This window comes from Neomonachus schauinslandi, chromosome 14 (assembly GCF_002201575.2).
Source record: "Neomonachus schauinslandi chromosome 14, ASM220157v2, whole genome shotgun sequence".
Lineage (NCBI taxonomy): Eukaryota > Metazoa > Chordata > Mammalia > Carnivora > Phocidae > Neomonachus > Neomonachus schauinslandi.
The window spans coordinates 66,069,246-66,092,252 of record NC_058416.1 but is presented as its reverse complement, the minus strand read 5'-3'; the positions used below and the strand labels follow the sequence as shown (position 1 = coordinate 66,092,252).

General features: G+C 47.2%; 1 protein-coding gene across 1 annotated transcript; it reads left to right on the top strand.

Moving 5' to 3' along the window:
* Window positions 1–13,907: 13,907 nt before the first annotated feature.
* Window positions 13,908–20,308, top strand: YPEL1 (yippee like 1). The gene is made up of 4 exons (XM_021687871.2): window positions 13,908–14,163; window positions 18,194–18,237; window positions 18,923–19,031; window positions 20,219–20,308. Exons 1-4 carry the CDS (start codon window positions 14,047–14,049, stop codon window positions 20,306–20,308), a joined length of 360 nt encoding a protein of 119 aa, XP_021543546.1. The 5' UTR covers window positions 13,908–14,046.
* Window positions 20,309–23,007: the final 2,699 nt, after the last annotated feature.

Sequence of the window (23,007 nt, the reverse complement as noted above, 5' to 3'; positions counted from 1 at the left end):
CTCCTCCCTCTCATGCTCTATCTCATTCTCTCTCTCAAATAAATAAATAAAAATCTTAAAAAAAAAAAAAAAAATCCCCAGCCGCTGGGAATGCTTGAAATGCTGAGGTCAAATTGCCAATAGAATCTGCCTGGGTGGGGGCGCCTGGGTGGCTCAGTCGGTTAAGCGACTGCCTTCGGCTCAGGTCATGATCCTGGAGTCCCAGGATCAAGTCCCGCATCGGGCTACCTGCTCGGCAGGGAGTCTGCTTCTCCCTCTCCCGCTCCCCCCTCTTGTGCTCTTTCTCTCACTCTCTCTCTCAAATAAATAAAATCTTAAAAAAAAAAAAAAAAAAAAGAATCTGCCTGGGTGGTTAATGCCAGGAAGCTATAAAATTGGCATTTCAAGAAGCTACTTTGCTAAACTTGAATAACACAGATTCTGTTAACCTGGGAGCCCCAATTCAAACACAAAGAAGTGAGGAAACCCCTGTTGTTAACTAAGCCCATTTTGCCTATTTATTGCTATCCCTTTTAATTTGTGAGGGCACGTCAGACTGCATAGTGACATTTGTTCTCAACTTGCTGGGTCTTTGATTTTTGCCTTTTCCATGTTCTGTTAGATCTAGGTGCCTGATGTAACTTCAGTAGCGACTTACCTACATTTGTAGAAAATATGAAAACTTTGGAAAAGAAAAAAATAGAAATCCTCCTTTCAGACCATTCTCTGATGCGTTTCATTTGAGTTTAATTTGGTTTTACATTTGTAGAAAAGTGGTTAAATCTGCTAATCAGCAAAACCTCTAGGGAGTGGAAATTTTGACATGAGATTTTGGGGGAGGTTGGGAGAAAGTTCTGACCAACCAAGAGATGGAGGGCTAAGGGTTCTGGGGAGGACAGCATGAGTTGGATTCAGAAAAGAAGTCCCCATTCCTCCCGTGATAGAAACCCTCTGAAAGGGGCGCCTGGGTGGCTCAGTCGTTCAGCGTCTGCCTTCGGCTCAGGTCATGATCCCAGGTCCTGGGATCGAGCCCCGCATCGGGCTCCCTGCTCGGCGGGAAGCCTGCTTCTCCCTCTCCCACTCCCCCTGCTTGTGTTTCCTCTCTAGCTGTCTCTCTCTCTCTGTCAAATAAATAAATAAAATCTTTAAAAAAAAAAAAAAAAAATCACGCAGAAACCCTCTGAAAAGCTGTCTGCTGGTGATAGTGAAATGAAAATCCTGGAGCCAACCCACCGTCGTCCACACCCGGGGAAGGGGCCCTTAATCTGGCACCTGAAGAGCCTCAGGACCGGGACCAGGACTCGGTGGGGCTTGTGAGGTGTGGAGATGTGCTTGCCAACCCTCTGTCTCTCTGACATGACCTCTTGCGTGATTGTCTGGACCACCCTGTGAATCGCAGTTTACCCACATTTTACAGAGAGAGCAACAGCTTGGCTTGAGGTTCCATGCCACCAAACACGAGGCAGGGTTTGAGCCAAGTGCCCTTGCAGCTGTGTCTGCCCTCACTCCCGGCAGCCTGTCTCCTGCCAGACCTCACCTCCTGGCTCCCCCGTGCTGTCACGTGGCTTCCCGGTGTTGGCACTCTCACCCCCGAGCACTGGCCCCCTTCGATTGCTCTTTGCGTGCGTCTTTGGTTTTTCCTTCTCTTGCCCCAACACAGGCCCTCAAATTTTGATTATGTCCTTTTTAGCATGTGATTAAATAATTATAGGTTAGGATTCCCACCTTCTGTCCTGCTTCCATCAGCCTTCTGGGTCCCACCCTTTCAAGTGAGAAGGGCAGTGGCATGAGGGTAGCTAGCACCTTGGTCTCTCCCCCTGCTGATAGCAAGCAAGCCAGTAACCTCTGCTAGGAAGTGTCCCTAGGCCCTGACTCTGGGGAACTTTGTTACTAGTGGAAGAAATACAAAGGGTGTGTTACAGGTTGTTGGAAAAGAAGAACTCCATGCAAACACATTAATCAGTCTTGCAGACAGGTGGTAGGACTGAAGAAATCTTCTTGCCGCTCCCAGTGGGCCTGCTGATCACCAAGCCTGCAGTTCCTGAAATGTGTGGAGAAAAGCATTTCATCCTGTAATTCCAGTAAGAAGGCAGACCGTGCGTGTGAAGGGACGCTGGTTCTGCCAAAGGCAAACTAGACTCCTGCTATTGCCCTTTGACGTGAATCCTTCCAGGCCTTTCCATGCCCGTGCTCTGTGTGTGTGTGTGTGTGTTTGAATAGTCAGTACGTACATTCAGTATCAACAATCTAAGGTTACTGGGACGCCTGGGGAGCTCAGTCGTTAAGCGTCTTCCTTCGGCTCAGGTCATGATCCCAGGGTCCTGGGATCGAGCCCCGCATCAGGCTCCCTGCTCAGTGGGGAGTCTACTTCTCCCTCTCCCTCTGCCTGCCACTCCCCCTGCTTGTGCTCTCTCTCTCTCTAATAAATAAAATCTTTTTTTAAAAAAATCTGAAGTTACCAAAAAGCAGATGGTGAAAAGGAAGCCCCTTCCCCGTGCTTCCTAGCCCCCAGCTGAGGTGCAGGGGTGTGCACCCCAGAGCGCTGATAGGTGTTACCAGATGGGCTACATCCCAGCCAGTCCTCGCCAGTGGTGGTATCAACTTTTTAAAAATCTTCGCCCACCTGCTAGGTTGTCGGACCTACCAGACTGCCTTTAATTTGCATCGATGAGTGAAGTTCACACTGGTTCATGTGTCTGCAGGCGTAGTGGTCCAGGGCGTAGACTCTGGCTTTGAATCCACAGCTTCCTAGCTCTGGGCCCCAGTTTCCACAGTGGGACTAATAAGAACCCCCACCTCTGAAGGTTGCTGCCAATTCGTTTGGTTCTCATGGAGTCAGCTGCTTAGAATGGCGTTGGCCTGGGCTGGGGGGCTCTGCAGAGCCCCCGTGTTCCCTTTTCTGTGGAGGATGTGGAGCCACCCACCTGGGGTCCCACTTGCGCCATGAACTCTGGCTGAACGCTTTGTGTGCCCGGTGCCTCTTTCCTCCTCTCAGGGGAAGTGGAGGGCTGGGACTGAGCCTATCTGCCAGGTAGTGGTGGTGCGGGGCGGTGGCATGGGGAGTAGAGAGAATGGGTGTTCCAGGGTGTGGGGCCCTCGGGAGCCTCCACTCCATCCCGGAAATGTCAGAGCTGCTTGGATGGGGCTTTATTTCTCAATGTTTTTGTCTTTAGAAGTGTGGTAACAGCACCATATGGACTTGGGCCTGATTCACGTTCTCTTAAAATAATTATACATGTTTATTTTAGGAGAGAAATTTCTGGAATCCAGAATATTGTTTTTGCTCCAAAAAATTACCCCACAGTAGTATCTTCTGGGGGGATGGTTGCTGCCCTCCAAACCTAGGGGAAACATAATGTCCTGTAATAAACATGATTCACTGGATCCGTTTGCCTTTTGATTACTTCACAGCGGCTCCTAACTTGCCAGTAGATCCTGTTGTAAAAGCCCATTTTGCACACTGGTTGCCTGAAAACTTGGCCATGATTTCGCCAATGCCACAGTGGATACCCAGTTTAAAAGGCTGGTAAAAACACAACCTGATACCCTTCTCCGTGACCGCGAATCCAGGACCCCCTTTGCTGGGCAGTGACGGGGCTGGCTGTCAGGACGGAGACGGTGAGATGTGTGTGCATGAGGCCCACTCCGGCCTTGGAAGGGCTGGCCGTGAGTGCTGAGCGCGGACGAGGCTCAGTAAAGGTGACAGGAGCCCATGAGGTGGGCTGTTCCGCAGAGACGGGCCTTCTGGACACTGGCGACTCCTCAGGCTGAGGTCACCCGGGGTGAGGGAAGGCACACAGCCTTGCCATGGAGCAATTCACAATAAGCAGAAAAGCCTTGGCAAGTTGCCACTTTGAAAGGTGTTGTGTTGTCCCATACAAAGGGAACTGCATGTGAACTAAAAATGAGAGGTGTTACCCCCATTCTTATTATGAATAAAAGTGAAATCACTTTTTTAAAGTAATCTCTACACCCAGCGTGGGGCTCTCCCAACTCCGAGACCAAGAGTCGCACACTCTGCCAGCTGAGCCAGCCGGGCGCCCTGAAATCCCTTGTTTCAAGGCTGGAGGGCAGTTTCTGTGGGTTCTCCATTCGGCCACAGGGAACCATGTTTCTGCCACTGAAGGGCAGGACTCTCAAGACCTGACGAGCCAGCTGGTGCATGGTCTGAGATCCCTGTCTCTTGGCCCCTTCACTGCGTGCTTTTAGAATCTTCATTAGAGGGAGTCTGAGGAAAGAAGGGACAAAACTGAAGGCTCCTTTCGATAAAGAGGGAAAAACTCAGGTGAAGGTATTAAAACACTCAATGTGAGTTCAGTAAGAAGTCAGGTCGGGAAGTGCCTGGCCGGATCAATCAGAGCATGGGACTCTCGATCTCAGGGTTGTGAGTTCAGGTGTGGGGCCTACTTAAAAAAAAAAAAAAAGTATTTCCTTCCTTATGGGTCATCACCAAATGGGACGGGGTGCACGTGTGGGTTGACAGTGTCTGTGGGGCCCATGTGGGACATGGGGTGGGAGCTGGGCTGCTGCAGGTGGGATCCATCCGAATTGACCCTCATCCCCATGACCTGCCTCCACGACCTCCCTCAAAACTGGGAGGGATGCCAGGGTTCAAATTCACAGAGTGCCCAGTAGTTTGGGGCAACAGATAAAACCTGATAAAATGTATTGGGGCTAAGGTGATGGCTTGAAAAGGTTAAGGTTTGGGAATCACTGGGAATATCAAATACAATCAGACTTCTTCAGAACTCCCTTAATCCTTGGTTGAGAAGACTTTTAGTGGAGAAAGAAACAGAGCTTCATTTTGGAGGACGGGTGTGTAGGCGTGGGTGTATGTCCCTTGTATGGAAACTTCCTCCACAATATTCTTACTAGCTGGTTTTCTCTGTTGGGAAATGGGACGAACCATTAATTTTTTTTTTTTAAAGATTTTATTTATTTGACCGAGAGAGACAAAGTGAGAGAAGGAACACAAGCAGGGGGAGTGGAAGAGGGAGAAGCAGGCTCCCCACTGAGCAGGGAGCCCTGATGTGGGGCTTAATCCCAGAACCCTGGGATCATGACCTGAGCCGAAGGCAGACACTTAGCGACTGAGCCACCCAGGTGCCCCTGAACCGTTAATTTTTATTTCTGGTATAAAATAGGATCCAATTTTGTCTTTTCCTGTAGATGAGTATCTGTAACATCCAGCACCGTTTTTGGAAACCTCTCTTTTCTGCTGTTGCTGTATCTGGTGTCCATCTGTGCATAGGTCTGTTTCTAGGCTCTCTTTTGGGTCCCATCCGCCCATTTTCCTGTCCCCCGCCAGCGGTGCCCGCATGACTGTGGAAAATGGCAGGACGGCTCTCTGTCAGACTCAGGTATCAAATGGGCTTCCTTTGTGCTCTTCAAGAGCATCCTCACTAGTTTTGACCTTTGACATGATGGGGCTCAGGACGCACTACCCTAAAAATGTCACTTTGGCATATTGAATATCTTAGGCTGGAGAAATTTGAGAAAATGCCAGAAGGAGGAAGGTCATTCTGACCTCCCCTTTTGCCCTTATTCCCCGGCACAGGTCATAAGACCCCCCATGGGAAAGGTGTCCTCCCTGTACCAGGAGGAGGGAAGACATCCTCATCACCAGAGACAGGGAATTTGGGGCTGAGAATTGTGCACAACCTTGTTAAACCTACCCTGTCTTTCTAGTTGCTTCCTCACCATGGACTGCCCCCTAGACCAAAGCCGTCTGCCTCGTCAGTTCTTCACAAATAGTTTCTTTGTTTAAGCGGTAGAAAAGCTTCCTGCTCGGCTGCTATTTTGGTTCTTCATTCTCTTCTGAAGGTTCCCATGGACATGGAAATGTTCAGTAAAATCTGTGTGCTTTTCTCCTGCTAATCATCTTTGCCAGGTTAATTTTCAGACCCAGCCAGGGACCCCAAGAGGGTTGAGGAAAACTTTTCCCTCCCCTATAGACATTTGTAGGGTAAGTTTTAGAATCCAATCTCGCTGCCTCTCACTGGCTCCCTGGCTTGCATATGCGTGCGTACACACACACACACACACACACACGCACACCAACACACACGCACACCAACACATCTTTCTGGATTTTGATTTGAATTGCATTTAATTTAAAAATTACTTTGGGGGCGCCTGGGTGGCTCAGTTGGTTAAGCGACTGCCTTCAGCGCAGGTGATGATCCTGGAGTCTTGGGATCGAGTCCCGCATCAGGCTCCCTGCTCGGCAGGGAGTCTGCTTCTCCCTCTGACCCTCCTCCCCCTCATTCTCTCTGTCTCAAATAAATAAATAAAATCTTTAAAAATAAATAAATAAAAATTACTTTGGGGGGCGCCTAGCTGGCTCAGTGAGCAGGGCGTGCAACTCTTGATCTTGAGGTCGTAAGTTTGAGCCCCACGTTGAGTGTAGAGATTACTTAAATTTTAGGGGCGTCTGGGTGGCTCAGTTGGTTAAGCATCCAACTCTTGGTTTCGGCTCCGATCATGATCTCAGGGTCATGGGATCAAGTCCTGCATCAGGCTCTACACTCAGCAAGGACTTTACTTGAGACTCTCCCTCCCCCACTGCCCCTCCCCCTGCATGCACACTCTCTGTCTCTCAAATAAAATCTTCAAAAAAAAAAAAAGTTAAAATAATAAAAATAAATAAATAAACACTACTTTGGGGAGAATTCATATGTTTACAATATCTTCCGGTCCTGATCTTGGTATATCTCCATTTATTTACGTATTCCTTATCGTCCCTCAAAATTTTATACTCTTCTCTGTCAAGTCTGAATTTATTCTTAGATACTTTGTACTGTTACACTGTTGCATAAGTCTATATTTTCCATTCTAATCTGTATGCCTTGTTGCCTTGCGGAGCTGGCTGGGGCTTGTGGTAGGGCTGTGTGGAAATGGTGGTGTAGAGGCTCATTCCTGATCTCAATGAGGATGTTTTCTAAGTCTTACCATGAAGCATGATGTTCATGGTGGGTTGTTTCATTTTTATAGATGTCTCTTAACAGATAAGGAAGTTCCCTTATATTCTTATTTTGCACAGAATGTTGTTAGAATTGAGAATGGACGTTAGATTTTATCAAATGCTTTCTCTGCATCTATTGAGATAAACAGAGAATAGGTGGTACATTGTATTTACATTTTCTGACATTAGATGATTTTGTATTCCTGTGATAAAGTCAACCTAATTGTATTTTATTATCCTTTTAAAATAGTATTAGATTCTGTTTGGTAAAGTGATTTAGGGTGTTTGCATCTTGGTTCATGAGAAGAAACTTGTAGTGAATTTCATTCTTGGCACTGCCCTGATCAAGGTTTTGTATCAAGTTAAGCTAGCTGGTTCATTCCCATTTCTTTAATGTTTATCAGATTGTTCAGGTTTGCTGTTTCTTCCTGAGTCCCATTTTTCAGTTCTGTTTCTTCTAGGAATTTATCTGTGTGGTTTACATTTTCAAATATATTAAATTGATCACAACATCCTCTTACCCACAAATCTCATCCAAAGAAAGTGATATTCCATTTCCATTTCTGCCAGGTTATTACTTATATCCGATCTCTCCCCAATGAGTCGAACAAAGCTCTATCAGTTTTATTAGTCTTTTCCAAGAACAAACTTTTGGCTTTGTTGATCCTCTCTTGCATATCCATGTTTTCCTTGTCTGTTGCATAAAATTTTTTCCTGTTTATTTCCTTCCTTATATTTTCTTTGGGTTGTTTCTCTGTTATTTTTTTAACTTTTTTAAAGATTTTATTTATTTGACAGAGACACAGCGAGAGAGGGAACACAAGCAGAGGGAGAGGGAGAAGCAGGCTTCCCGCTGAGCAGGGAGCCCGATGCAGGGCTCGATCCCAGGACCCTGGGATCATGACCCAAGCCGAAGGCAGACGCTTAACGACTGAGCCACCCAGGCATCCCTATTTTTTAACTTTTAAAGATGGGTGTTTACTGTTGGTGGGAATGCAAGCTGGTGCAGCCACTCTGGAAAACAGTATGGAGGTTCCTCAAAAGGTTGAAAATAGAGCTACCCTATGACCCAGCAATTGCACTACTGGGTATTTACCCCAAAGATACAAATGTAGTGATCTGAGGGGCACCTGCACTCCAGTGTTTATAGCAGCAACATCCACAACAGCCAAACTGTGGAAAGAGCCCAGATGTCCATCGACAGATGAATGGGTAAAGGTGATGTGGTATGTGTGTGTACACACACACACACACACACACACACAGGAATACTACTCAGCCATCACAAAAATGAAATCTTGCCATTTGCAATGACGTGGATGGAACTAGAGGGTATTATGCTAAGTGAAATAAGTCAGTCAGAGAAAGACAATTATCATATGATCTCACTCATATGTGGAATTTAAGAAACAAAACAGAGGATCATAGGGGAAGAGAGGAAAATAAAACCAGACGAAATCAGAGAGGGAGCCAAACCATAAGAGACTCTTAATCATAGGAAATAAGCTGAGGGTTGCTGGAGGGGAGGGAGGTGGAGAGATGGGGTAACTGGGTGACGGGCATTAAGGAGGGCACGTGATATAATGAGCACTGGATGTTATATAAGACTGATGAATCACTGAACTCTACCTCTGAAACTAATAATACACGGTATGTTAATTAATTGAATTTGGATTGAAAAAAATTCTCTGGGGGGAAGAAGAGTCAACCTAAAAAAAAAAAAAAAAAAGGCATCATCACAGCAAGATTCCCTGTGTTGCCATTTGACATCCACACCCACTTCCCTCCCCTCCTCAGCCTACCCCTTAACCCCCGGCATTCTCTAATCAGTTCCCCATTTCCATGATTTTGTCACTTCAAGAATATTATATAAATGGAATAATATAGTATGTCACCTTTGGGGGTTGGCTACCCTTTTTTTTCTTTTTTTTAAGCATAATCCTCTGAAGATTCCTTCAGGTTGTTGTGTATGTTAATAGTTTGTTCTTTTTTATAGCTGAGTGGTACTCCAGGGTATGGATGTACCACTGTTTGTTGACCTGGCTTGTTTCCAGTTTCTGGCTATTATGAATAAAGCTGCTGTATACATTAAATAAATAAAGATAGGTGTTTAAGGGCGCCTGGGTGGCTCAGTTGGTTAAGCGTCTGCCTTCGGCTCAGGTCATGGTCTCGGTCCTGGGATTGAGCCCCACATCGGGCTCCCTGCTCAGTGGGGAATCTGCTTCTCCCTCTCCTTTTCCCTCTCCCCCTCAACTTGGGAGCTCTCTCTCAAATAAATAAATAAATAAATAAAATCTTAAAAAAAAAATTAGCTCATCAATTTCACCTGTCATATTTTCTCATCTACATCCTATAAGATCATACATTTCCCTTTAAGTACTAGAAAGTAGTTATTTTATTATTGTTTAATAATATTAATAAAAATATCTTCTAATTTCCATTCTTAGACACATGGGTATATAGAAGTACATTCCTTTCTCTCCTCAGGTTATACTTTTTTAAATATCAGAGAATCATTGACACACAATATCCTATTAGTTTCAACTAAAGATCATCATATTGATCTTTTTATTGATCTGGATATTTTTATACATTATGAAATGATCCCCACCATAAATCTACTCTGTCCCATACAAAGTTATTACAAAGTTACTGACCATATTCTCTATGCCGTACATTGTATCTCCATGACTTCTTTATTTTATAACTGGAAGTTCATACCCCTTAATCCCCTTCACCGATTTTGCCCATCCCCCCACCCAGTCCCCTCCGGTAACCAACCATTTGCTTTCTGTATGTGTGAGTCTGATTCTGTTTTTTCTTCCATTTTTTTTTGTTTAGATTCCATATACAAGTGAGATCGTATGGTATTTGTCTTTCTCTCTGACTTATTTCACCTAGTGTAGTACTGTTGACGTTGATCCATGTAAGATTTCATGGTGAGATGGCTGCATAGTATTCCATTGTGTATATACCCCACATCTTCTTTATCCATTCTTCTATCACTGGACACTTTGGCTGCTTCCATTGCTTCCCTTTTCTCCACATCCTCGCCAACTCTTATTTTTTTGTCTCTTTGATAATAGCCAATCTGAAAGGTGTGAGCTGATAGCTTACTGAAAACTACAATAAGGGGCGCCTGGGTGGCTCAGTCGTTAAGCGTCTGCCTTCGGCTCAGGTCGTGATCCCAGGGTCCTGGGATCGAGCCCCGCATCGGGCTCCCTGCTCAGCGGGGGGCCTGCTTCTCCCTCTCCCTCTCCCACTCCCCCTGCTTATGTTCCCTCTCTCGCTCTGTCTCTCTCTGTCAAATAAATAAATAAATAAAATCTTTAAAAAAAAAACTACAATAAAATCAAAACTAGATTGGTATTTCCCAGATGAGTGATGTTGAGTCATCTGTCTTTTCACGTGTCTGTCGGCCATCTGGATGTCTTCTTTGGAAGAATGTCCATTAAAGTCCTCTGCCCTTTTTTTTTTTTAAGTAGGCTCCACACCCAACGTGGGGCTCGGACTCACAACCCCGAGATCAAGAGTCATATGCTCTTCCAACCGAGCCAGCCAGGCACCCCCCTGCCCATTTTTAATCAGGGTGTTTGTTTTTAATTTGTGGTAAGTCCTTTGTATATTTTGGCTATTAACCCCTTATCAGATGTATGATTTGCAAATATTTTCTCCCATTTCCTAGGTGGTCTTTTGTTGATGGTTTCCTTTGCTGTGGAAAAGCTTTTTAGTTTGATATAATCCCATTTGTTTATTTTCTCTTTTGTTGCCCTTGTCTGAGGAGACTGGTCCAAAAAAACATACTGCTAAGAATGATGTCAAAGAGCTTACTGCCTATGGTTTCTCTGAGAGTTTGACAGGTTTGGGGTCTTACATTCAAGTCTTTAATCCATTTTGAATTTATTTTTGTGTATGATGTAAGACAGTGGTCCAGTTTCATTCTTTTGCACCTAGCTGTCCAGTGTCTCCAAGACCATTTATTGAAGAGACTCATTGTGTATTCTTGCCACCATTGTCCTAGATTGGCTGTACATGTGTGAGTTTGTTCTGGGCCCTCTATTAAATTCCATTGATCTGTGTGTCTGTTTTTACGCTGCCTTGATTACTGTGGCTTTGTAGTATAGTTTGAAATCAGGGACTGTGATACCTCCAACTTTGTTCCTCTTCTCTGGATGGCTTTGGCTATTGGGGTCTTTTGTGGTTTTATACATATTTTAGGATCCTCTGTTTTATGAAAAATGCCACTGGTATTTTGCTAGGGATTGCACTGAATCTCTAGATTGCTTTGGGTCGAATGAGAATTTTAACAGTATTCTTCCAATCATGAGCACAGAATATCTTTCCATTTATTTGTGTTAGAAGTACATTTCTGTATTTCTAAGCATACAAAGATTTTTCTTGTTCTGTTTTCCTATTGATTTCTAACTTAAGTGTACTGTGGTCAGAGAATATACTAGATTTTCAATTTTTGGAAGTTGGTTGAGGCTTGTTGTAGGGCTGGCTTTTGTAAATGTTTGTGTGCTTTGAATGAATGTGGATTCGGCAGTTCTTACAGTTTTCTCCATGTCTTTTAGGTCCAGTTTGTTCATCACATCGTGCACATCCTCTTTGCCCGTAATCATTTGTGTTTGTTCTATCAGTCACTGAAAGGCATAGTAAAATATAAATATATTTATACTATATATGCTATATTTTAAGTATAAGATAAATATGCAATAAGTATACCACATTTACACACTATAATCAGTAATCTTACTTTTTTTTAAACTGAGCTTTATGTCCAGCATGGGGCTTAAACTCACGACCCTGAGATCAAGAGTCGCATGCTCAACAACTGAGCCAGCCAGACACCCCCAGTAATCCTATTCTGATTAAAGATTTATCTATTTCTCTTTGAAGTCATGTCAGTGTTTGATTTACATATTTTGAGGCTATGTTATTAGGTGGTAAGATTTACACTTGCTATTATTTCCCTGCTATTTTTATCATTATGAAGTAACCCATTTTTCTATCTAGTAAATGTTAATATATTAATATAGTTTTTCTTTTATTATTTGCATGTTGTATCTTTTCTATCCTTTTACTACTTTTTTTTTAAAGTAATCTCTACACCCAACATGGGCCTCAAACCCACGACCCCAACATCAAGAGTCACATGTTCTACCGACTGAGCCAGCCAGATGCCCAATCCTTTTACTACTTTAACTTCTTTATTGTGAATCACATACATATAATGTTAATAAATAACTATAAACCCTATGTCTGTGTTGCCACCATCCAGGTTTCCAGCCTTATCTTTCAGCCACTCTGTGTCCTTATTTTAAGGTATATCTCTTGTAAATTGCATCTAGATGAATTGTTGAACTCACAACTCCAAGATCAAGAGATGCATGCTCCACCAGCTGGGCGCCCCCTTTCTTGTGTCCTTTTAGACTGACATTTTATCATTCACTGATACACCCGTTTGTAGGTTTGGAAGTTACAGTTAGGTTTTGTTGTTATAGAAATTTCATCAAAATCACAACATGTATCCTACTTTACCAGAATCTGAAGCTTAACCTATACTTTATCTACTTTTTTGAATAATACAAGGACTCTAGAAATTTTTCAGCGGAGCTCCCACCCTGAGTTATTGTGCTCATGTATTACAGTCCTGTCTTTTTCTTTTATTTTTTTAGGGGAGGGGTAAAGGCAGAGGGGGTGGAGGAGAGAGAGAGAGAGAATCTTAAGCCGGCTCCATGCCCGGGCTCAATCTTAGGACCCTGAGATCATGACCTGAGGGGAAATCGAGAGTCTGACAGTTAACCAACTGAGCCACCCAGGCGCCCCCTACAGTTCTATCTTTTCAAAGCTCTATGAGCTACTGCTGGTCTGTTTACCCAAGGACTTACCATCCTCTTTATTCGCCATTCCTTTTTTTAGACTCTAACGTTCTGTGTTGTTTTTCTTCTGTCTGAAGCACATCCTTGCACTTCCTTTAGTGATATTTTGCAGAAGTCAAACTTTTTAGTGGTCTGAAAATGTCATTCCGGAATTCTTGAAAGATATTTTCACTGGATTCTGGAATAGCCATTATTGCCTTTCAGGACCTTAAAGGTACCTTTCCCGACTGGCTTCTGGGTTCTGTTGTTCGGTAATTTTCCCTCCCCTTCTGGATCCTTCTAAGACTTTTATTTCTCTTTCTTTGGTGTTCTACAGGTGCTCTGCCCACATTTTTCTCTCACTTTACCTTCTGTAAATTTAAATATGTGTCTGGGCCTTTGTGTCATTTGGAGGAAATCAAGCCACGTCAGTGTTGTGGACATTTTCCCCTCTAGTTTCATCTAACAGTTTATAGTTTTCATTCTTACATTTAGGTCTTTGATCTACTTTTGAGTTAATTTTTGTATAGGGTGTTAAATAAGGGTCCAACTTCATTTTTTTGCATGTGGATATCCAGTTTTCCCAGCACCGTTTATTGAAAAGACTGCCCTTTCCCCATTGAATCATCTTGGCACCCTTGTCGAAAATCATTTGACCATATAAAGGGTTTGTTTCTGGATTGATATGTAACTTCTTCAGGATTAATTAAACTGGATCCCTCACGCATATTCATAAATGTCATGGTGCTTTGAGTCATTAATTCCAGGATTCGGGACAAGCTGTGTGCAGTGCTGCTGGCCTCACTCAGACGGAAGGCTTGTTGGCTGTTCTTTCTTTAAGGCCTAAAATATACTTAATCAGATGTTTTTCTCAAAGTATTTGTATGTAAAAGTAGTTCACTTTGCCACTTCCAGCGACATTTAGAATGGTGAAACAGTGACTGATATTAAAGAATCCGATCTTCTAGTTCTGCCCCCCCCAACCCTATTCCTCAAAACACACACATCCTAAACATGCCTCCTTGAAGTATTTCGTTCCCTCCATAACCCTCTGCTTTGTCTTGATTCGTTGACAGGTTGTGACATTTTTCTCTCGTCCCAGCTGTGTGGACAGTGCCACACGCCCTCCGAACAACAACGGCTCTTGCGTGCATCTCTCAGTGTTTCTTTTGTCAGAGAGCCCAGCAGAGCCACCAGCCTTCCAGTGCCAGCCCTGAGCTGAGCGAGGAGTGCCCAGCCGAGATGGTGAAGATGACAAAATCCAAAACTTTCCAAGCTTATCTGCCAAACTGTCACCGAACATACAGCTGTGTCCACTGCAGAGCCCACCTGGCCAATCACGATGAGCTGATCTCCAAGGCAAGTGGTTTGTGTCTGGGAAATGATGAGATCCCCTTAAGGATGATCGTACCTACTCCGCGGACACACATTTAACCATCACATGACTTCCTGGGTCGGTTGTGTTCCTACAAGTCTAGAGCCTTCTGGGCAGCGTTGATGAAAGTTTTGTGCGTGATTGAGTGTGACTGCGCTGTGATCCTGGTGTGATGTTGGTCATGGTGTTTGCACAGTGGGTGGGTTTTGAGGGCTAGGCAGCTGGGACAGAAAATTACAAAAAGCAAGATGAGTAGGTTACTTGCCAGAGCAGTAAAGTCCATGTAAAACCAAAAAACACTGAAGGAACAAAGGAAGTCTAGAAAATCTGGGGAAATAGTTTAATAATAGGGAAATTAAGAAATGTTAACTCAGAATGCTTAAGAAGAAAACAGGCTATCATGGGGGAATGGGGGCAATTGGATCTTTTAGAAAAATACCCAGGAGGGATGCTGTGAACAGGCCCACAGCAGCTGCTCTGGGCACTCTGCAGGGCCTGGAACAGCCTCGTGGATGTGATAAGAACAGTCCAATTCATTATTATTAAGTTGGACTTCTTTTGGGCAACATGTGAGGTCTGTGATCAACCACTTGTGAACATCCAAAACGACAGATGAGCGAGTGTGCCCTCGGGAAACTGGGACCGTTTTCTCCTACCCATCCTCAAGGGTCATGACCATCCCCCGCCCCCCCAATCCTCACAGGTCTCCCTTGCCGGGGCTATGTGAGCCTCCTGCTCCTTCAAAAGCAAAGTCTATCAGGAAGTTGTGCCTCTCAGGAATCTCTGCTTAGGCTTCCTGTTTTACTCAGAAGAACGCTCACCTGCTTGGGTTTTAACTAGGTGATCATGGCTGGCATCGAAACCTAAATGCGGTGGAACAAGGCAAGAGTTTCTGCCGTGGCTCCTTTGTCCACTCTCGGTGGCCTCCGAGGCAGGCTCCGGGTGTGTCACCGCGTCCGAGTTCACGGAAGGCAGAGCCGCTGCGGGGCCTCCCCGGGGAGCCGTGTGGCCTGCTGACCCCCCGGAGCCCGGACGGCGGCGTCGGGCGCCGTCCGGCGCCGTCCGGGCCCTTGTTCTGAAGCGCGCGGCGCGGACCGGTGCTGAGGTGGGCCCGAGGGGGTTTGAGGTGCTGCCTTGAAGGAGCCCGAGAGCCGTTACGCTGTTTTCTGATTCCACAGAGAGTAGAGGCCCACTAGGTGGAAACAGCCGCAGCCGCGGCGGAGCATCCCCGGAGGAGAGCCCTGCTGGGAACCTGGGCGCCCCCGGCGCATGCGCGCTGCCGAGACGCGTCGGGCCTCGCGCTCCGGGCCTCGCGCTCCGGCGGGCGGTCCCGGAAGCGTCCGCTTTTCCTTCCGCGCATTGTTTGCCCACAGCACTTCCTACGTAGAGCAGAGGCCGGTTCCCCTGAGGGCAGAGGTCCGGACAGGGGTTCCCCCGCATCCGGGTCCATCTTAGTCAGTGATGCCCTGGCCCAAGGGAGCCGTTCTCGGGGCGGGCGGGTCTCGTTGGCAGGCTCTGGTTTTACCTGTGGGCCACGTCCGGCGTGCCACCTGTTTCCGTGACGTGTTATCGGGCCGCCGCCACGTTCGTGGGTTTCCACAGCGCGGATGGCTGCCGCCGTGCCCGCCGGAGCGCCAGCGTCCTGACCACAGGGGCTGCGCGGCCCCCAGAGCCTAAAACGCTTCTCCGGGGGCCCGCATTTAGGGCGGTTTGCAGACCCCGCTCTAGTGTGACTTCCGTCTAAAGCCGAGCCACAGATCTGGCCACATCACTGATCCCAACCCTGTTTTAAAAAAAAATAAGGGGGGCGCCTGGGTGGCTCAGTCGTTAAGCGTCTGCCTTCGGCTCAGGTCGTGATCCCAGGGTCCTGGGATCGAGCCCCGCATCGGGCTCCCTGCTCGGCGGGAAGCCTGCTTCTCCCTCTGCCACTCCCCCTGCTTGTGTTCCCTCTCTCGCTGTGTCTCTCTCTTCAAATAAATAAAATCTTTAAATAAATTAATTAATTAAATAAATAAAAATAAGGATTTGGCGGGGAGGGGGGTGAATTTGCAGAGTAGGCAAGAGGATTAGGAAAATTGGTCTACAGAATTGAAGGCTGATAAGGATGTGTGGGGAAGCCCGTAAGTGGATTATTTGCTAAATTGGACATCAAGTAATATTCCTAATTCTAGAAAGCCACTTGAAAAGGAAACTCTTATAAAGGGTTTTTCTCTTTTTCTTTTTTAAAGATTTTATTTATTTGAGAGAGAACGAGAGTGTGGAGAGAGTGAATGAGAGAGAAGGGCGGGGGGGGAGGGGCAGAGGGAGAAGCAGACTCCCCACTGAGCAGGGAGCCCGACGTGGTACCCTGAGATCATGACCTGAGCCAAAGGCAGACGCTTAACCCACTGAGCCACCCAGGTGCCCCCTTTTTTTTTTTTTTCCTTTTTTCCTTTTTTTTTCCCCTTTTTTTTCTCTGAAAGCTGTATATTTCAATCAGAACACTGCTCGCCTCAGGCTAGGTTATGCCGCAGTAACAAGGAGCCCCCCAAACTGCAGTGGCTTAGTAGCTTAGCATGAGGGTCTCTGTGTTGCTCCAGCGAACGTGTATCCAGGGTCAGCGGGGGGCACTGCTCTCTGTACTCGTGGAAGGGACTGCGAGTCCTGGTACAGCTCAGTGTCATGTGCACGTGAGGCAGGGACGGATCTGCTTTCCCCTCCTTACCCCTGACTCCATTCCTTCTGCTTGTCTCTGTTAGTCGTGTGGCATACATGGTCTCTCTCTCTTCTATAAGAACATGGTTTTCCCTTTTCCCTTTTTTTAAGATTTTATTTATTTGAGAGAGAGAGAGCGCATAAGCAGGGGAGGGGCAGAGGGAGAGGGAGAAGCAGACTCCCCACTGAGTGTAGAGCCCGATGTAGGGCTCCATCCCAGGACCCTGAGATCATGACCCGAGCTGAAGGCGGACGCTTAACAACTGAGCCACTCAGGTGCCCTATGGTTTTTCCTTTAACTGAAGGGCCCCCACGACATGGCATTTTATGGCTAGCTCTCCTTCATTTCCCAGGGTCTTGACTTTCTCCCCATACTCTCTCGTACCCAGCTGCTTCCGTCCCCCTCTTAATGTCTGCGTGAGTCCTGTACGTGAGTGCCCTTGTTTGCTCACTTGTCGGTGGGTATCGCTGTCCCACCTTTTTGCAACTGCAAACACTTACTGGTGACCATTCTTGTCACACTGTTCCCTATGCACTCTGTTTGTCTTGATAGTGAATTCTTGGGAGTGGGGCAGCTGGTCACACAGTGTGTGCCTCTTACATTTAGATATTGTCACCCTGGGCTCCAGTCAACATTCCTCACCCGTCTTTTGAATTTGTGCTGAGGTGATAGGCCAAAAAAAAAAAAAGTTCTCTTGATTTGGTTATTTTTGAGGTCCCTGTGTTCCCCTCGGTCACTTAAGCCTGGCACCAAAGCGGACGAGCCCCCCCATCTGCCTAAGAGGGAACTCACATTCCCTCTTTTGCTGAGAGTGAACGGTGCGGGCGCTAAGTCTGGGACTGACCCGACTGTACCCCATCCTGCCTCCTTTATCATCCCAGACTACATGAGAATGCTTCTTAGCATTCTTAGCTTATAGCACTTTCCTGGGGGAGATGTCACTGGAAGGTCCCTTCCTCCAAGTAAGGGGTCATCTTGGGATGTGATTTTGCTTTAAATTTCAGTGGAAAAGCATGGGAACATCCCCTCAGCCCTACCTGACCACGGTGGTGCTCCTTGTCCTGGCCGGGGGAATCAGGACGCTGAGCAGCCCCCCAGGGCTCTAGGAGCGCTGTGACTTCTGGGTCCTGTGTGGGGTCCGGGGTCCTGAGGGCCTATGGTCACTGCTCCTCCTGAGCGCTGCTCGAAATGGCCCACAAGGCGGCCCTTCCACTCACGTTGAGGTCCGTGACCTGAAACAGTCTCTCCACCTTCATCCCAAAATGCCAAACTTTTCATCTTACCGCAATAAATCTGTTAAAATCTTTTCTTCCTTGCAGTCTTTTCAGGGAAGTCAGGGACGAGCCTACCTCTTCAATTCTGTGTGAGTACTATTGCCATTGGCCATGTGGACATGCTGTGTTCATGGTCAGATCCCATCTAGTGCTTCTGTCCATCCCTGCACTTAATTACTCAAAGCCGGAATATGTAGATAGAATTCCCCAGTGGGCTAGAATGACCCAGTGGTTTTGTTTTTGGTTCTTGGGGTTTTTTTCTTAAGATTTTATTTATTTGAGAGTGAGAGAGAGCGAGAGAGAGAGCACAAGTCGGTGGGAGGGGCAGAGGGAGAGGGAGAAGCAGACTCCCTGCTGAGCAGGGAGCTTAACTGACTGAGCCGCTCAGGTGCCCCTGGAAGGACCCAGTGTTTTGATATGATCTTCAGGAATTCCTCTCTCTCTAGTGTGAGAGTTTGGGAGAGAGGTGTGCTCTTACCTGAGAATGAGCTCCCACACGCGGTGTGGTCTGTGACCCATTTGTGGTGGGTTTGATTTTGACCGCGCTCCATACAGAACTGTGGTCACTGTGAATCCCATGTTGGGATTCTCCTGGGGAAATTCTCCTGGGGAAATAGAGTTGTTCCTTCTCATGAAAGGTGGTGGTGGGCAGGGGGCAGTGCCTCTGGTAACCAGTTAGCTGGAGAAAGAACCACCCAGGGCGGGGTGGAGGGGGGCCGGTGGAGAGTTGCGGGGGGCGGATCCTGAGCACTGTCCTCCCCTCCTCCCCTGCAGGGTGAATGTGGGCTGCGGCCCTGCGGAGGAGAGGGTCCTTCTCACTGGCCTGCACGCGGTCGCAGACATCTACTGTGAAAACTGCAAAACCACGCTCGGGTGGAAATATGTGAGTACCCGTCCATACCGGCCTCACGGAGACTGCGCAGACATAAAACACATGTCACAAACAGAAACAAAATTTGCAAAGGAATAAGACCTCCTGCTGGAAGTGTCAGAAAATCCGTGTTCTCGTAACAGGATCTCTTTTGAGCTGATTAAAGATGGAGGTCCCCACGTGGGCGCACCCGCGCTCACCTCACTCCCAGGGCAGGGGTGACAGCCACGCTGGTTGGGGGAGCATGTGGCCCCGCCCTGCAGACCTGTGACCCCCGAGGGCCCCCTGAAACGAGGGGAGTGTCCCCCACGCAGGTGGCTGGTAACGTTACTTTGCAGTAGTGGTGACAGCAGACCCCACCGCGGTGCTGGGCACAGTTGCTGCCGGCCCACGGGGGGCTTGGCCCGTGCGCAGCTTCTGCCCACCCCCCCCACACACACTCCCTGCTCCTGTTGTTCCCCACCGCTCCCGTTGACTCCCAAGTTTGTCCCCAGTGCCCCCGACCACCCCGGTGGCATCCAAGAGGTGCGTGTGGGTGTGGCCGGTGCCTGCCTTCATTCAGTTGTCCTCTGCAGCCATTCTGGCCATCTTGGGCAGGGCCACCTGTGCTCCCTCCTCCTGGAATTCCTGATTGTTCCTGTTCTCCGTATTCCCCATCACACACAAGGAGACGCAGTCCCCAGCATGGAGATGGGCTCCGTGAGGCCTGCACAAGAGTGTGCACGCACACACACACACCCCCCCACAAACACACACACATCACCGACCCCTATTCTGTTCCACCCTCACTGCCCATCCAAGGGTCTTCTCTTCCTCCAACATCTTGGAGGAACAATCCTCAGGGTGCTTGGCATAGTTGCCTTCACTTGCCTTTTACCTGCAGTCCCTGCAAGGAGTATCTTGCTCCTCTTCCTACCTCCCAGATTGCCTTGCGCATGGTAGATGCTCAGGGACAAACGTGAATTACCCTTCCCCTGTGAGTTGATCTGTAAGGTAAGGAGGAGTAGAGGTGGGCTGTCCTGGCCCGCCCGGGCTTGTCATTGAGACAGATTCTTCCCCCGTCCCTGGTCAGCAGAACAAGGAACACCTGGGGAGACTTGATCTCATACACTTATCTTCTTTGCCAAGAGTGTAATGAGGTTGAAAAGTGAAATCGATTCTACCCTGAAACCTTCTTTCTACTTTTTTTCTTTTTCAAGGAACATGCCTTTGAAAGCAGTCAGAAATATAAGGAAGGAAAATTTATTATTGAGCTTGCCCACATGATCAAAGACAATGGTTGGGAGTAAAGTGAAAACTGTTCTCTTCTGAATACTATTTTGTGAAAGAGACTGTAAGCGTAACGGAGGCATCCTGGATGACAGTATTTCTTGAACTTGAACCTTACGGCAGGCTGGCCTCTCCCGGCCGTTCAGGTGGTAAGGTGTCCCTCCAGCCTCTCTCCTGTTCACGTACATGGCTGTTTCTGAAATGTTTCAATGACCTTTTTCTAACTTCTCAAGTTCTAGAGAAAGAATTAACCGATGACTTACCTGTCTAGTTAATACCTTCCTTTAAGCTATGCCTTTAAGATAGTTTGGCTGTGCTCCTTCATGTTTGATAGAAACCAAACCAAACTTCCGCGGACCACAGGGTTAGGGGCTTTTTGGGGAGCAAACTCACTCCCCTCTTTTTTTGAGTGAGGGTACTGTAGGCCACTTTTTTTTCTATTTGTGAAACTACAGATGGGTTATTCCTCTTGCATATGAGCTGTTAAGGCATAGTGCTCATTTAGGAATCTTCCAGAAACAGTCAAGAAATCTATACACCAAGGGACCATTTTTTTTTAAAGCCTTGTTGAGAACTAGACGACATCACTGATTACATTTTAGATAAGCTATAAATAGAGAAATCTGTCTAATGGAACATCTTGTTTATTTAAGCCAACAGCCTCCTTATCTAGAAAGCGTCAGCAAAGACTGTCCTCGTGGGCCGCAGGTGCACATGCGCATAGGGCTGCAGGCCGGCAGGGCTCTGGAAGTGGGGCTTCTGTGGTAGGTGCTGATGGGGCGGTCCACGCAGTTAGAGGTTAACACACTGGACTGAGTCAAATCGGATTTCCTTTTTTATTCTGTTGTACTTGAAGAAAATGAATTACTTGTGCATATGAAAGAGGCCAGAACTAGCGGGATGAACTTCCAAACTTGAGATTTGGGAGATTATTTTAAAATTTTTTTCAGGAAAAGAGTCAAGTTCCAAAACAGATTTAAACTTTGTAAATGAATATGGGTCTCCCGTGCCCCACTGGTTCTGTCCCTTGAGCTGACACAGAAGCGACTTGGGCGGTCTTCTATGCCCCGTGTCTCTGCAATGTATTTTAAGTTCCGATCCACCTGTGCCTCCACAGGGAGAGGGCACGAGGCAGGGTTATGGCCAGTTTTCAGAGAATGGAGGCCAAAAATCATTCCCAAGTAAGTTTTGGTTTTCAATATTCTGACCTGACTCCGGCTGCTGGGCCCGACCTGCTGCTCCAGGAGTCTGGTGGGGCCTTGCGTGTAGCATGGCATGAAACTCCTGAGACCCCAGTGCTGGGGGGCGGGAAAAGGGCCCAGCGAGGCAGGGAGAGAGAAGGGCAGCGCACCCCGGCCCGCGGCTCTGAAACCACCTGCAGAGAAGGTCAGCCCAGGGGCACGTGTGAGCTGGCCAGGAAGGGTGGGAGAATGGCTTCCGGTCCCTGGGAGGTCCCTTCCCTCCCCCTAGCCCTCCCCTGAGCCCAGAGCCCACGGCCCGGGCAGGCACTGGGCTCCCGACTGGTTCTGGCACAGCTGCCCCCCTAGAGCTTCCCTTTTGGCACCCTCTTTCTGGCTCAGAGTGAAGCCTTGGGATGTGGGGAGATGCGGCGCCCTGCTCCGGGCAAGGGGACAGGCGCCCGAGTTAGCGTACGCACGTCTCCAGGTGTCAAGGGCAGGTCTTCGTACAGCTGTGTGAGCCTCTGCGCGTGCAGGTACTCCAGCAGGCTGCTCTTCCCCGAGCTGGCGTCCCCCGCAGATTTCGGTTGTCCCAGCACAGTCCCCGTGTGTCTAAGTTCACGTTCAGCTGTACAGCCTTCAGGCACCCGGGCCCGCAGGTGCGGCGCACTCGCTGCCATGCTCTGAAATCCGAAGACGCTTCGCCCTCGAGCTGGCACGTGCAGCGTGGACATCTGCGGCTTCCGTCCTTAGTGGCCACTTTGAAGGGACAGAAAGGCCCCTTCATTGAGGAGTGCGTACTCATCATTGAAAACGTCGCCTAAACTGACATTTCCCTTCTCGTCTTAGTTCCTCCGTGAGCCTCCGTGCTGCGCCCAAGGCCCGGAGAGGATGAGGGCCGGGGGGGTCCCGGGGGTGCCGAGGGCAGGGCTCCCAAGCGCTTCCCAAGCTCTTCACTTAAACTGAAGAATCTTCTCAAATTTTTCTGACCGAGTTTTGTGTATACTAAACCTATATTTAAAGCTTTTGTATGTTCTGGGCAAGTTTACTGCTCCTTCGACTTGAGCACTTTGGTTTTTGTATTGTCTTTTGTGATGGCATTGAAACATTTTTACTAGTGGTCTTCTGCCTTATTTTGTAATTTTTTTTTTGTAATTGATACCGAAAACTCTTACCACTTTTTTTGTTGGTCTTCTGAGAAATCCAAGCTCCTTTTGAAACCAAATGAACTGACCGTGAGCTGGCTTCAGGGAAGGACATTCATGAAACCACAACCAGATGTGCTGGTAAAGTGTTGGAATGTTCCACCCTCTTAAATTCCTAAACAGTAAATATCATCCTGTGACTTTTATTTAAATTATTTAAAATATTTTTTTCCTTAAAGAATGGGAGGTGATGCCAGGATCATAAATGTATTTAACTTGAACTATGTAGTGTTCTCTGGCACAGCACATCTGCTTTAGAAGTGTGGTTTAGTTTTGTTGCCGTCTTATATATACATATATATAGTATTTTTGTACCTAATGCTTATTCTTGATGGC

What these genes read in the sequence shown, in the direction of transcription:
- YPEL1 (XM_021687871.2), top strand. Translation starts at nt 14,047, where the DNA reads ATGGTGAAGATGACAAAATCCAAAACTTTCCAAGCTTATCTGCCAAAC. An exon ending in GCCTACCTCTTCAATTCTGT is followed by an intron (nt 18,238 to 18,922) that starts GTGAGTACTATT and finishes CCTCCCCTGCAG; the next exon opens with GGTGAATGTGGGCTGCGGCC. An exon ending in CCACGCTCGGGTGGAAATAT is followed by an intron (nt 19,032 to 20,218) that starts GTGAGTACCCGT and finishes TTCTTTTTCAAG; the next exon opens with GAACATGCCTTTGAAAGCAG.